This window comes from Helicoverpa zea, chromosome 12 (genome assembly GCF_022581195.2).
Source record: "Helicoverpa zea isolate HzStark_Cry1AcR chromosome 12, ilHelZeax1.1, whole genome shotgun sequence".
Taxonomy (NCBI): Eukaryota; Metazoa; Arthropoda; class Insecta; order Lepidoptera; family Noctuidae; genus Helicoverpa; species Helicoverpa zea.
This window is the reverse complement of record NC_061463.1, coordinates 3,679,483-3,692,114: the sequence shown is the minus strand read 5'-3', so window position 1 is coordinate 3,692,114 and position 12,632 is coordinate 3,679,483. Positions and strand designations below refer to the sequence as shown.

At 37.7% G+C, this 12,632-nt stretch overlaps 2 protein-coding genes across 5 annotated transcripts in view; both read right to left on the bottom strand.

The window, feature by feature from the left end:
- Nucleotides 1–812: 812 nt before the first annotated feature.
- On the bottom strand, nt 813–1,978 carry LOC124635190 (brain protein I3). Its single transcript, XM_047171007.1, has 2 exons — nt 1,806–1,978; nt 813–1,571 (listed from the first exon to the last, which is right to left on the bottom strand). The coding sequence occupies exons 1-2, from the start codon at nt 1,861–1,863 to the stop codon at nt 1,267–1,269; spliced, it is 363 nt and encodes a 120-aa protein (XP_047026963.1). The 5' UTR covers nt 1,864–1,978; the 3' UTR covers nt 813–1,266.
- A 661-nt stretch (nt 1,979–2,639) lies between these two features.
- Nucleotides 2,640–12,632, bottom strand: part of LOC124634892 (protein N-terminal asparagine amidohydrolase) — a 67,131-nt gene continuing 57,138 nt past the window's right edge. For all 4 annotated transcript variants that reach the window (XM_047170560.1, XM_047170559.1, XM_047170558.1 and 1 more), the window contains 6 exons: nt 8,510–8,703; nt 7,637–7,702; nt 7,173–7,355; nt 5,069–5,286; nt 4,663–4,824; nt 2,640–4,293 (listed from right to left, as the gene is read on the bottom strand). In XM_047170560.1, coding sequence (XP_047026516.1) covers nt 4,168–4,293; nt 4,663–4,824; nt 5,069–5,286; nt 7,173–7,355; nt 7,637–7,702; nt 8,510–8,696 — 942 coding nt within the window. In that variant the 5' untranslated portion in view covers nt 8,697–8,703 and the 3' untranslated portion in view covers nt 2,640–4,167. The remainder of the gene's footprint in view (nt 4,294–4,662; nt 4,825–5,068; nt 5,287–7,172; nt 7,356–7,636; nt 7,703–8,509; nt 8,704–12,632) is intronic.

Genomic DNA, 12,632 nt, shown 5'->3' with positions numbered 1-12,632 from the left:
CTTGGCGACATTTGGATGCCAGAAGTAGCCAGACCTGTGCCGCTGGCGACGTCGCCATGGCGTCCCAGTGAGGTAGAGCTCTAAAAACCTGATTTTGGAAGATTTTGACCGAGATATCAGGATTGATTCTGTTATTGATAATACCTAATATACACGTAGGCGAAGAAGATGATGAAGACACCACCTCCTCAAGCGAATCGGAGTCTGATTAACATTCTGTACGCACATTCAATTCAATGTACTTACTTTATTGCATAGAAATACAGATTGTAACTTTGTAACAAAGAATAAATAAAACGATTTTATTATATGAATATTACCTTTTTTTGGTTTCCACTTAAATAACTAAAATATAAATTTTAAATGATTCCGCCAATTTAAAACGAAAATAATCTTAAAATAATGCGGCGGTTTATTTTGGGGGAACGGTAACGAACTCAGTGTTATGTTGTGCCCATCACTAGTCCTGACTAACTGATAGGTGTCAGGAACGCATTCTCTGAACGGCCGAACTATAGTAGCCAAAAAATAATTAACGATTTAAATTTTCATATAATAATAATCAATGAAAGCATAATTGTCAACTTCGGAACGTTGCAGTCAATAAAGTTAAATCATATAGAAAAGATACTTTCCGACAAACATGTATTGAATGTGTAATCTAACTCCATGCGGCCTTGTCATATTAATATCTTGCAATGTGTCCTGGAGCTGATTTCGTTCACATTCTTATGGATGCTTTATCATTTGACTGCCCCAACAATTACTAAATTAATTTTTGACTACATAAAAAATGTTAATAGATAAATTTGGACAGTCATTAAATAGGAGACACAAACAATACTAATTTCTAGTTAATTGCTTTCCTTGTCTTTGTTCACTTTTAGTTATACAGTCTCTATAAGTTGGTCACTGTTTACAACATACAAGTATTTATGCATATCGGAAAACATAATTATTGTTCTCCGCAACACTGGTTCGCATTATATAATTGACCTTGAATAATAGTTGATATTGTTACCAGCAGTTTGCTGTTCATATGCTGTAAAATTAAAAAGTAAAAAAACTGACCTTGCTTATGTTAAAACATAGTCTGATGCATAATTAGCTACATTTTACCGAGTCCATAAAGAAAGGTTGATTGAAAACATCACATTTTAACATAAACAACGCAGTTAATATTAAACAGTAACCATTATTACATTCATAAACCTTTCAATATTCAACATCTTAATCAAAACATTTAACAAGCTGTCACATCGGTTCCTATCCAAACAGAGCTCCACAATTGGAACATCTTCTATTTTTGAGTGCCAGGCAACATAGAATCCCTAGAGGGAAGAATAATATAGCACATAATATACCCAGAAACGTGAAGTCGTCTTCAAGGATACCGACACGGCACGCGGGACACGCTCCGACGGCAATTATAGGGGGTGGTATTATGATGTTTGTGGCCCCATAGTTGGGCACAAACCCGGTACCTGGAGGCGGCACTCCGTACGGCGTGTAGCCGGGCGGGGGAGGCGGGTATGGCGCGCCCGGAGCACCAGCCGGCTGCGGCGGAGGACCTGCAATCCCCATATTTACAAATTACAACATGCCAACTACAACATGTTTATCAAACAACATCTGAAGTAAATTCTTTCGTTCACGCTCATCCCGTGGAGATTACTTCAGGTTACGATGGCTAATTAAATATAAAAACGCTAAATTGCAACATTACGCAGTATAATCGAACAGCTTATCTTTATTGTGATTCATTCACATTATATAGGTTTCATAAACAAACTTTGAGAACGTACCTGGGAAAGCTGCAGCAGAGTAAGGTGGCGGCTGCTCGGTTACAGTTGGCTTTTCCATATTGTTAACTTTTTGTCGTCTCAGGATGTCTTCTCAAAGAAATTGTTGAGAAATTGTTACACAAAAACTAACAAAACTGGGAACTGCGTTCGCACAAGACCAGCTGTCAAATATAATGTTGCCAGCACAGCAAATGTGAAGGACGAAGTTTCATTTTCGTTGCATTAAAATTGCCAACCCAAAAACACCAATGATAATCCCTTTTTTGCTTTCGTTTGAAAGTTTTTGCAAATATTTTCGCGATTTGAAGAGTACGTGCAATATTTTTTTTTGTCTGTATTGTTTTATCAAGATAAGAATCGTAATCCTAATTTACTTTGGTTGAGTTGTGTGACGAACGATGAAGCGACCTTCAACGGGAGAAAGGTCTTCGACCTCTCTGGCTTGCCATTCAGCCCCCAGCATTACCATTAGTTCTCTGGACCCTATGCTCACATGTTGCAATAGAACTATTTCTGAATAATCGAGCTAGGTATGTAATTACCTATGTAATTACACTCAATGCATAATTAATTGCTCCCCATAGCTTTCCTATTAGCAGTCGTTGTTTTAATGCCACGTCCGAGGCCATCAGGCGGACTTAAGAAAACTTTGACACTGGAGCTTACCAGGTGCGTAATTCCGCACAATTCTGGGATTTATTGAGTATGTATTTTAAAACAATGCAATGTACAAAACGACATAAGAGGCCGTGGAGCCGAACACGATTTTTCAATTTAAGAAGAATAGTTACTGTAATAATGATGGGATAAGGGAAAAATAAAAAGAGACCTGGATCTTTTGAACTTTCAATATATTCATAATATTTCACAAAACAATAACTAATAACGTCATCTAACTATACCTAAGTGATCGCTATAATATTTACAACATAACTTGTTCTCTGTCAATTTTACTCTATTTCATAAATTCATCATTCCTGCCGTATACCTAAAAGGCAAGAAAATATATATAATATTTAAAATCTAAATTGGAAGTAGATAAACGAAACTGTCAAAATATACAATTAACATAACTTAATAACATTAACATTTTATATTTACATACAAAAGTAATAATTGGCAACTTTCTAGAAAAATACAGAAGAAATTACATAATTTGAAACTGTTCTACTTTTTTCTAGCCTCGCTCAAGTATTTGTTGGTCCAACAAAATATTATAAGTCAGCGTTATTTATTCAATTCCTATCAGATTTGTTGGCACCAATACTTTGGTCAAAAAACCGTTTACTTTTGTTCATAAATACAAATGAAACAATAACACGATAGTCAAATTATCACAATAAAACAAAACTTGTTTACATGTACTTTTTCCAAAACGATACACATCTTTCATGTCTAAAATACATTGTAAGTCATTATTCATTGGTTTCTAAAATTAAATAATTATGAATGCACGGAATCAAAATTATTTGAATTAATTTAATTGCCTTGCGACTTACGAAATCATTACAAAACGAGACTGTGCAGTTTATTTTGCATTTATAGCAATATAATATAAAAACATTGCACTGGAAATTAAAATCATATTTATTAATTATTGGCAACCCAGAATACAATATGTCATCATTTTACAAGGGCACATCCCTAACCCACATTTACATTATGGTCACTTGAGAAATAAACTTGGAATGTATTAAAAAGTTTTGCAATTAAAAAAATAAATTGAATAAAATATAGTTTGTCTTCCTTCGTCCTTGTTTCATACATTCTATTATACGGTGTACATTGTCTTTGCTATTTAGATTTTATTATGCGTATACGAATTTTGGCACCTTATATTGGCGCATAGTGCATCCACAATTAACTACGTACTTAGAAGAACAATTAAATTATTTGCGATTGCTACTGTAAATGCAAGATTAATCACAATTTGAAAGAAACTGCGATTAAACTGTGAATAACTTGATGTTTGATTCCGATTACATTTGCTGTTTACTTATCGATCAACGGATCAACGCCATATAGAGTTTGCCTTTGACAGAATATATTTTACACTAAGATGATGTAATTTTAACACTGGGTTATTTTTATGGCCAGTTTCACCGACTCTACTAAAATCACTGGTTAAGTTTTTCTAAATAGATGTGTCCTACCTAACCTTGTAAAGTATGACTTAAGTCTGCGCAATTTAAGCAGCATATTAGTACAAGCAGCTACAGATATGATTGTTTCTAGAAGCATTTGAGAAGATGTGTAAGTGTCGCGATGGATGTTTTCTAGAAGCATTTTAGAACATGTGTAGCATCGCAATGGATGTTTCAAGAAGCATTTGAGAAGATGTGTAGTATCGTGATGGAAGGTTCTAGAAGCGCATGGGCACCCAGCAGCCGGACTGCTCGTCGCGGCGGTAGTAATGTGCGCGGTTGTCCGGGAACACTGTGACGGCCGGGAACGGGTGCTGTTGTATGAACTTTAGAGTCACGCGGATCTGCGAAAGGAAAAATGTTGTTATTAGATTGATTAGTTCTTGACAAGGTTCTTGTGTAGATATGTTGCCTGCTCTCATATACACCGTATGAGGGACTGATAAATAGATATATAATATAAATTATATATCTATTTATATAAATTTTTGATCTGAGAATTAATTAAAGTAGGCGACACAATTAGCGGTCTTATCGCTAAGAGCGATCTCTTCCGGACAACCCTAGGATAGATTGAGAAGAGAAAGAAAATAAAATACGGTAGGCGGAGGGATATGGTAGTGACTTTTCATGAAGGAAATCCATAGATTCACGTCCCCTCAGTTTGTAGTTGACTTATGAGGCCACAGACTTCAACATGTGACAGAGCTTACATTATGTACGAAGTGTGGCGGCTCGACAGCGGGCGTGGTGCTCAGGTGCTGCAGTATGAAGTCGTCCGACTGCTCCAGCCACAGGTCCACTCCTCGCAGCGGCTCATAGTTGAACGGCCCGATGCGGAGCATGCCCACCGTGTTGTCGTATATATCTAGCACCTGGTAACGAAATTATAGACTAGTAAAATAAGTTTGCACAAAAAATGGTGGGGAAGTTCCAAGTATAACAGTTTAATAAGGATCCCGGATAGTTAGGCAATCCGACATCCGAAATAACATGAACAAAATTGGTAAGTAACCCGCTGTAAAAACTTCAAACTACATCTTAAAATACAGCCCAATAAATCGGCAGACAGGGCTGGTCAAAACCTCTTTTGACAGCAAGATCTATCTTAACCCTCACCTGTCCTGAATGTGGTCCACTAGTGATAGTCCTAGCTCCTCTCAGAGGCAGCTCTGGTCCCTTATCAGGGAATGTAGCAGGGAACAGGTCCCCCGCCCGTATGTCCACACCAACGCCGGTGACAAGAGGCGCGGCCGCTCCGCCGCCGAGGGCTGTGTTCAGCTCGCAGCAGCACGCGAGGGTTAAGTCAATCTCCACTGTTAGACGGTGGAATGATACTGGAATGGAAATAATTTTGAATAAGTATCAAGGTAAGTGAAGTGATATCATGTAATGGAAAACATATTGATAAACATATTTCTGACACTTACACGAATATTAGACATTTAAATAAAACTGCTTTTACAGATTTTATTGCGGTTATGTTAATATTATTTACCGTGATAAAGTAAAACTATTTTTATCAGAACTGTAATAATCTTTTGATAGTTTTAAAAGGCAGCTTTTTTTATTTTTTTCTTACATTTAAATAAAAGTATTTTTATAGATTTTATCACGGTTATATTAATATTATTTACCGTGATAAAATCAAAGTAGTTTTATTTAAATGTAAGTAAAAATTAAAAATAGTTGCGTTTTAAAATTATCAAAAGATTATTACAGTTTTGATGAATTATTTCGTGATCTCGTGACCTTCTTTTTGGATTGTCTATTAGTATAAGGAAGAAAGCAGTAGATTGAAGCTAACTAGTCCCTCAGTAAAGCCTGGTCATAATAGTTTTTGTAGAAAGCACGATAAGTCTTATTATTAATCAATCAGGAGAAAAGAATCGCAATATATGCAATGTATACTCCAATTTCTTTGGCATACCATTTTGTTTTCTTATTAACATGTTAAATAAACAGAGTCAACACATTGAATACACAGCTTCGGTTGTCCCCACATTGGACATTTAGACATCGCCTAACACTAAAACTAATTTAGCAAATACATCATAAAGTGTTGACGTCTAAGAAATGTTAAACCTACAGAATCTAGTTGTTTTCTATACTTTTACGTAGCTTCTGGAGGAAGCAACTTCAAACACTTGGTTAAAACTGTCCTCTTATCTTCGCCACGGGGTTAATCGGAGCAATTTTATGTACAAAACAAGTTTGTCAACTTGATCCTCGATGAAACCTCTCTTTAAATCAAATATAACCCTAACCACTTGAACAGTTTACGCTGTAAACATTTGCAGACGAACCAACACATCCAGAGGTACTCTCAATTTTAACGTAAGTGAGAATTAGTGAAATGTTCCAAATGAGTCACGTTCACGAAGCACTGAAGCTGTCTTCGGAACGCACTACGCAACAATAGACGTTGCGCCCACGCACGATAATATTCCCTGGCAATGTGACAACGGTCTACCGGCCTGACCTCTGCGTCAGATCTAATTGTTTATTTCCGAGTAAGATGTTACAACATTGCCGGAACATCGCTATCGTATAAGAGATAGTATAGTGGATTTAGGAATGAAGGGCTGATGTGCCAATTGTTTCGACTAGAAAGATTAAATATATTGAAAGAAGTATCTATGCGACCGGAGTAGTATACATTTAATTAATTGATTCAACGATCTTGCCAAAAACGCAAAGCAGAAGAATTACGTTGGTTGGATACTCCCATAAATGATCTAACAAGCAACAACAAGCAAGAAATAGTTACTCAAACGTTCAAACACAAAAATAGACAATATCTGTAGAAGACCTATAACCACAGATTTTTTTCTGATAGCACGTTTAAGTGACACCTGCGAAATCGCAAACGCAGTAGGTACCACGACAAAGATCCAAGATCTGCCGAAGGCGCTCGATTAAGTCTGCTTTCAATTGGTACTTTTAAAAATCGTGGGGGAGGCCAATATACTCAATAATGGACATCCTAAACCTGTCAACATAGCTACTCACACATAATATTCGCGAACAGCTCATCGGAGTAGCGATGTGGGTCTGTGAAGTCGCCGACCAGTTGAAGCTCGAGCCTGCCCTCAGGGTAGCCCACGGCTAGCTGTTGGACGCGCGACACCATGGCCGCTGACGTCTCTGATGCCTCTGATGTGCCTGGACCATCTAAATGGAACCTGGAGTAGGTCTACTGGACACAAAACTTGCTACTCACACATAATATTCGCAAACAGCTCATCGGAGTAGCGATGTGGGTCTGTGAAGCCGCCGACCAGTTGAAGCTCCAACCTGCCCTCAGGGTACCCCACGGCTAGCTGTTGGACGCGCGACACCATGGCCGCTGACGCCTCGGCTGTTCCTGAACCATCTAAATGGGCTAGGGCTACTGCGCCTGAACCTGGAATTGAAAGAAATAGTGTTGTAGAGATTTTAGGTATAGATTTTGAAGTTCCTTAGTAGTAGACTTGTAGCGTAATTTATGCGATATCAATGTCACTATTTTGGGTAGGGCAAGAAATTATGAGGATTTTTTTTATATTGGTTCCGGTTAAACTTCCATAATGCATATAGTTCTTTATCGTAGGAATGTTTATTGTACAATGAAGTCAAAATTGGAGCAAATTTATTTTTTTGTACAATAAAGAATAAGAATAAAAAAGTAAATGACAGTTTAATTACCTGAATGCCTGACAACAACGATTATACATGATGTGGCGTCATCTGATCCAATGATGTTTACATTTTCTGAAAATAAAACAAAAACATTGATAAGTTAAAAATAAATTATGAATGAAATCAAATTAATACTTATGTATGTACAAAGTTCCGAGCAAAAAGTAAGGACTCTCAAAGGGCTCCTAAATCCTGATTCCAATTTGGAGACAATGATATCCATTAGTATTCAACATTCACGGTTCCTACAACCGCAAATACTAACCACAAGCTAATCTAAACCTGGACCTTCCATAAAGCATTAACCTGACTGGAGAGAACTCTTGCAACAGTTTTAATTCTACACTCTTTCTAAGCTGTTATATGTAGTTTCTCACTGTCATGCGTCACCACAGCAGCCAGTTCCCGCTGTCCGACATACATCAGCCCCGGCGGGGGTACAACCCTAGCAGCTGCAGCCAGGAGCTGGGCAGCGGCGTCTCTGTAGCCGGGGTGCGATACCCGACATCACACTCTCTCTAAACTATTAGCTGAAGTATACTCACTGTCATGCGGCACTACAGCAGCCAGTTCCCTTTGTCCGACGTACAGCAGGCCCGGCGGGGGTACGACCCTCGCAGCCGCAGCCAGGAGCTGGGCAGCCGCGCCTCTGTAGCCGGGGTGCGCGACACCCGACATGATTCTAGCACTAAACTATTAGCTAAAATTACTCACTGTCATGCGGCACTACAGCAGCCAGTTCCCGCTGTCCGACATACAGCAGGCCTGGTGGGGGTACAACCCTGGCCGCCGCAGCCAAGAGCTGGGCAGCCGCGTCTCTGTAGCCGGGGTGCGCGACACCCGACATCACACTCACTAAACTAGCTAACGTATACTCACTGTCATGCGGCACTACGGCAGCCAGTTCCCGCTGTCCAACATACAGCAGGCCCGGTGGAGGTACGACCCTCGCAGCTGCAGCCAGGAGCTGGGCAGCCGCGTCTCTGTAGCCGGGGTGCGCGACCAGCAGCGCCCGCACCGACGTGGGACACTCGTCCGCGAGCACGCCGTTCAGCACCACCACCATGCTAACACTGGGGACAAATAGAAAAGATTATCCCACCCAAAACAAAAATGTGAAAGACTGCCAAGTTCGATAATATGGGAATGCTTCGCCTATAAAAGAAGTGAGATCTGAATAAGTACCAAGTTCCATACACATACCTCAGTTAAAAATAGTTACTTTTTAATGATGTTACTTGGAAAGTTTTCATACACCTTGTTATAAACCTACTAAACGCAATGAATCAAGTATTTAATTTTCTATTAAAACTTGCCAAGTAACATCATTAAAAAGTAACTATTTTTAACTGAGGTATGTGTATGGAACTTGGTACTTATTCAGATCTCACTTCTTTTATAGGCGAAGCATTCCCATATTATCGAACTTGGCAGTCTTTCACATTTTTGTTTTGGGTGGGATTTCATTTATTTTTGTAAGGTTGTTTATTTTATTTTTTTCTTATGATGAAGTTAGTTAAAGGAATGTCTCATTTATACTATCTTTTAGATTTTTTATATGCACTATGTTTCTTACAAAGAAATTAACTAGATTAACTAAATGGACTAGATTTACCAACTGACTGACATGACATGTTATCATATATTATGTTCGTGGATCAAAGTTACACATTCGTTATTTTCGAAAGTGATTCACACTTGGCCGTTTTCAGATTTTTATTTTACTTCTAACTACACTATTTTACTTCTAACTAAACTAAATACAAACCATTCGAAGATATATTATATAAATATAGATAAATTTAGTTCGTTTTAGTTCCTTAGGGGTATAAATTTACACCGGGTATAAAACACCTTCATTATTTTGAAACCGACTCACACTTGGCCATTTTCAGATTTTTCCCTTTACCTTGACATAAAGACCTACCTTCATGCCAAATTTCAAGTCAATACGACCATTGGAAGTGGTCTAGGTTTTTGATGAGTGAGTCAGTGAATCAGTCAGTCAGTGAGTGTATAGTAAAAATAGCGATTTTCTGACGTCAATATCTCAAGACCTACAATAGGTATATTAATGAAATTTTGTATTTTAGATAAGTGAGGGGGTCTCAATAGATACTAGAAATTTGATATGCGTAAATAAAATAGATTTTGAGTTACAGGGGGGTCGAATTTGGCCCGAAATGGTTCGTGTAATATAACCCACGGCCGGTGTGTCGCTTTTTTTGCTCGAACTTGGCGGACACACTGCCGTGTGTCTAGATGAAGCTGATATGATGATATGCAAAGTTAAGCCGCCATACTGCAGAAGCCGTTGTTACAATATGACAATACCACGTGGCATTGTCACAGGTTATCACTATAGTCTTAGTCATAGAACGTCCACTGCTGAACATAGGCTTTCAGAATCGATTTCCGAAAGTACAATTGGAAGTGGCCCAGGTTCAGTGGCTAACGCTACCTGTATCAGATCGTCCACCTAGTTGCTCACGGGCCTAAGTTGCACTAACCAGTCCGTAGTGTTCAAGGATTTCCTAGAAAGTCCTTAGATGATGATTCAGTACTCATATAAATACGTCAAACCTAACTGAAAAAATTACCTATTTGCCCGATTCTAGAACAAACAATAGCAGTTAGCCTGACCTTAAAAAACGTTTTCAAACTTAGATCATCGACCTACCTCAACAAAATAACAAAAAAACAGGTTGCGGATAATGCCTAATCACGAAACAAATACAGTTTAAAATAACCTAATTCACCGTATTTACATATGATCTAATTAAATCTAATGAACATAGGTTATTCACCTACAAACAGTATTGGGCTCAGTTAGATAAAATTGGAAATACATACTAACAATATGTCCTAACAAGAGTTCATTGAACAAAAACCTAGCTGTTACGATTAATAACTTGTCTGTTTAAACCGGATACAGGCAATGAAGTGTTTATGTTAAGACTAATAGGCGACATGAATATTTTGCATATTATTAAGAATTAAGTTGATATCAGCCATATTTTTAAACAAACTTTAATCGAATAGGTACTCTCTGGGGATCTCCGGACCGTGTCCTAGTTTCAGCAATTTAGTAATACATGAACCTAAGTACCTACTCGTACTTATTTGATTCAAAGCTATACTTATTTGATATGGTTTTCCTGTCTGGTCCCTACAGCTTCCTGTACACAATCCCAACAAACCCACATTTATTTTAAAAAACCTATTATGTTTCTAAATCTCAACTACGTCAAGCAAAAGCGAAAGGAATGCAGTCAAGTTCTTACACAAATTTTCACATATTCCATTCATACAATTATGGAAGCACCGATGATCGACGCCACACTTAGTCAATTGTCTTATGGCTCGGTAATGTATTCCGAATGCCGTCGGGTCATACGAGTGACACAGCGCACTACCACCGCGTTCATTTACATTGCGCCCGCGCCGGCGCCGATGTAAATCCCTGCCTCGACAACCTTACCTAGAAAATAACTTTCCAACCGACAACGAAAAATGAAACCTATCAGGTATACAGCCACTGAATAATTTTACAATTCTCTACAAAAAACACTCACTACTCACGCGTTTACTGTGAAAGTAAAATTTTTGTAGGCCCTACTTTCTGCGACTTTGATTCTGATTATTCACGGAATCATTTATTGAAGTTTGCGTTGAGATGGAGGCGGTAAAAATAATAATATTGTATAAAAAGCAAATGGAGCGTAACTAAAACAAGACACAGCGATAATTCAAGAAATAACTGTTAGTAGCGAGATAAGAGGAAATTAGTAATGCTGGGGAGATAAGGCCGAGTGTTGGGGTACCTACAACTAAATGTGTTCCCGATAAACTATATAATAAAGTGGTTGCACGTCAAAGCTCATCAATAAAACTCACGGGTAAATAAGCAATTTTAACTTTAACGAGGAAACACGTTGTAAATACAACGTAATTAAATAACTGTTTGTATAAAAACCCGAGCGTAAATATCGTTGTAATCGCACCTGCGAGGCTGTGGCGAGATGAAAATAGTGAATTTACTAAATTACATAATTGAATACAATTCTGCAGTGGTTTGAAGTAGTAATTAATGCTACGGCTCTAGACCAGTTACGTTGTACCTGTCTTTATTTTATTTCCGAGGAGAAAAGTGGTTCTTATGACGTTTTCACCAATACGTTCGCGGACATTTTTCGGACACAATTTCCTACTGTTTGCTAGAGCGAAGTATACCAGAATAAAAAAAGCATGCGTCTCAATTCAGTCTTAAGATTGAAGTTATGATATACAGAACATTATTGCAAAAGAGCTTTTGGGATAGATACAAAGTAGAGTCGGGTGCTTTCTATGTAATGTGCAAAAAAACGCCTGCAGGATTTTTCTCAGATGCTTACTTTCTAGTTCCTTTCTTATTGATGTTTCATTCCTCTGAAAGCCTAGTATGCAATATTATTTTCTTAAAAAAAAAAACTGTTGGCCATTAATTACTTAGGCCTATTTCTAAAAGGAGGTAACCGCAAAAAGGCTGCGTTCTTTCTCTGACAAGCAACGAGTTCCAAGACTTTCTTAGTAAATAAATAATATTGAGTCAGACTTGTTAACGAGAATTGCCTCTTCAATACCGATATATCACCTCAACTCGCATGACAGAATCGTTAATCAATAACGACTGTTATTTTTAACTCTATCATTTGTTAGTAAATGTTACTTAGTTGTGCAAAAAAAAGTTGAATATTTATCTCCATAAAGAGAGGAAGCATAATTATTAATTAATTGACAAGTCGGTGAGGAAATTATTTAACTTGTTTCTATCACTATGAGTCTGTTCAATATGAACAATTTCTAACAATATCTTATTCGCAAAACTTTTATAGATAGATGATATTAAAGAACAATTAAATAAATACCTGTTAATTCCAAAAACGAAAACTAAAATAAGAATTATCACTGCACTTTCCATTTTCTTAATTTCATGATTTATAAAAATTAGCACACTGTTTTC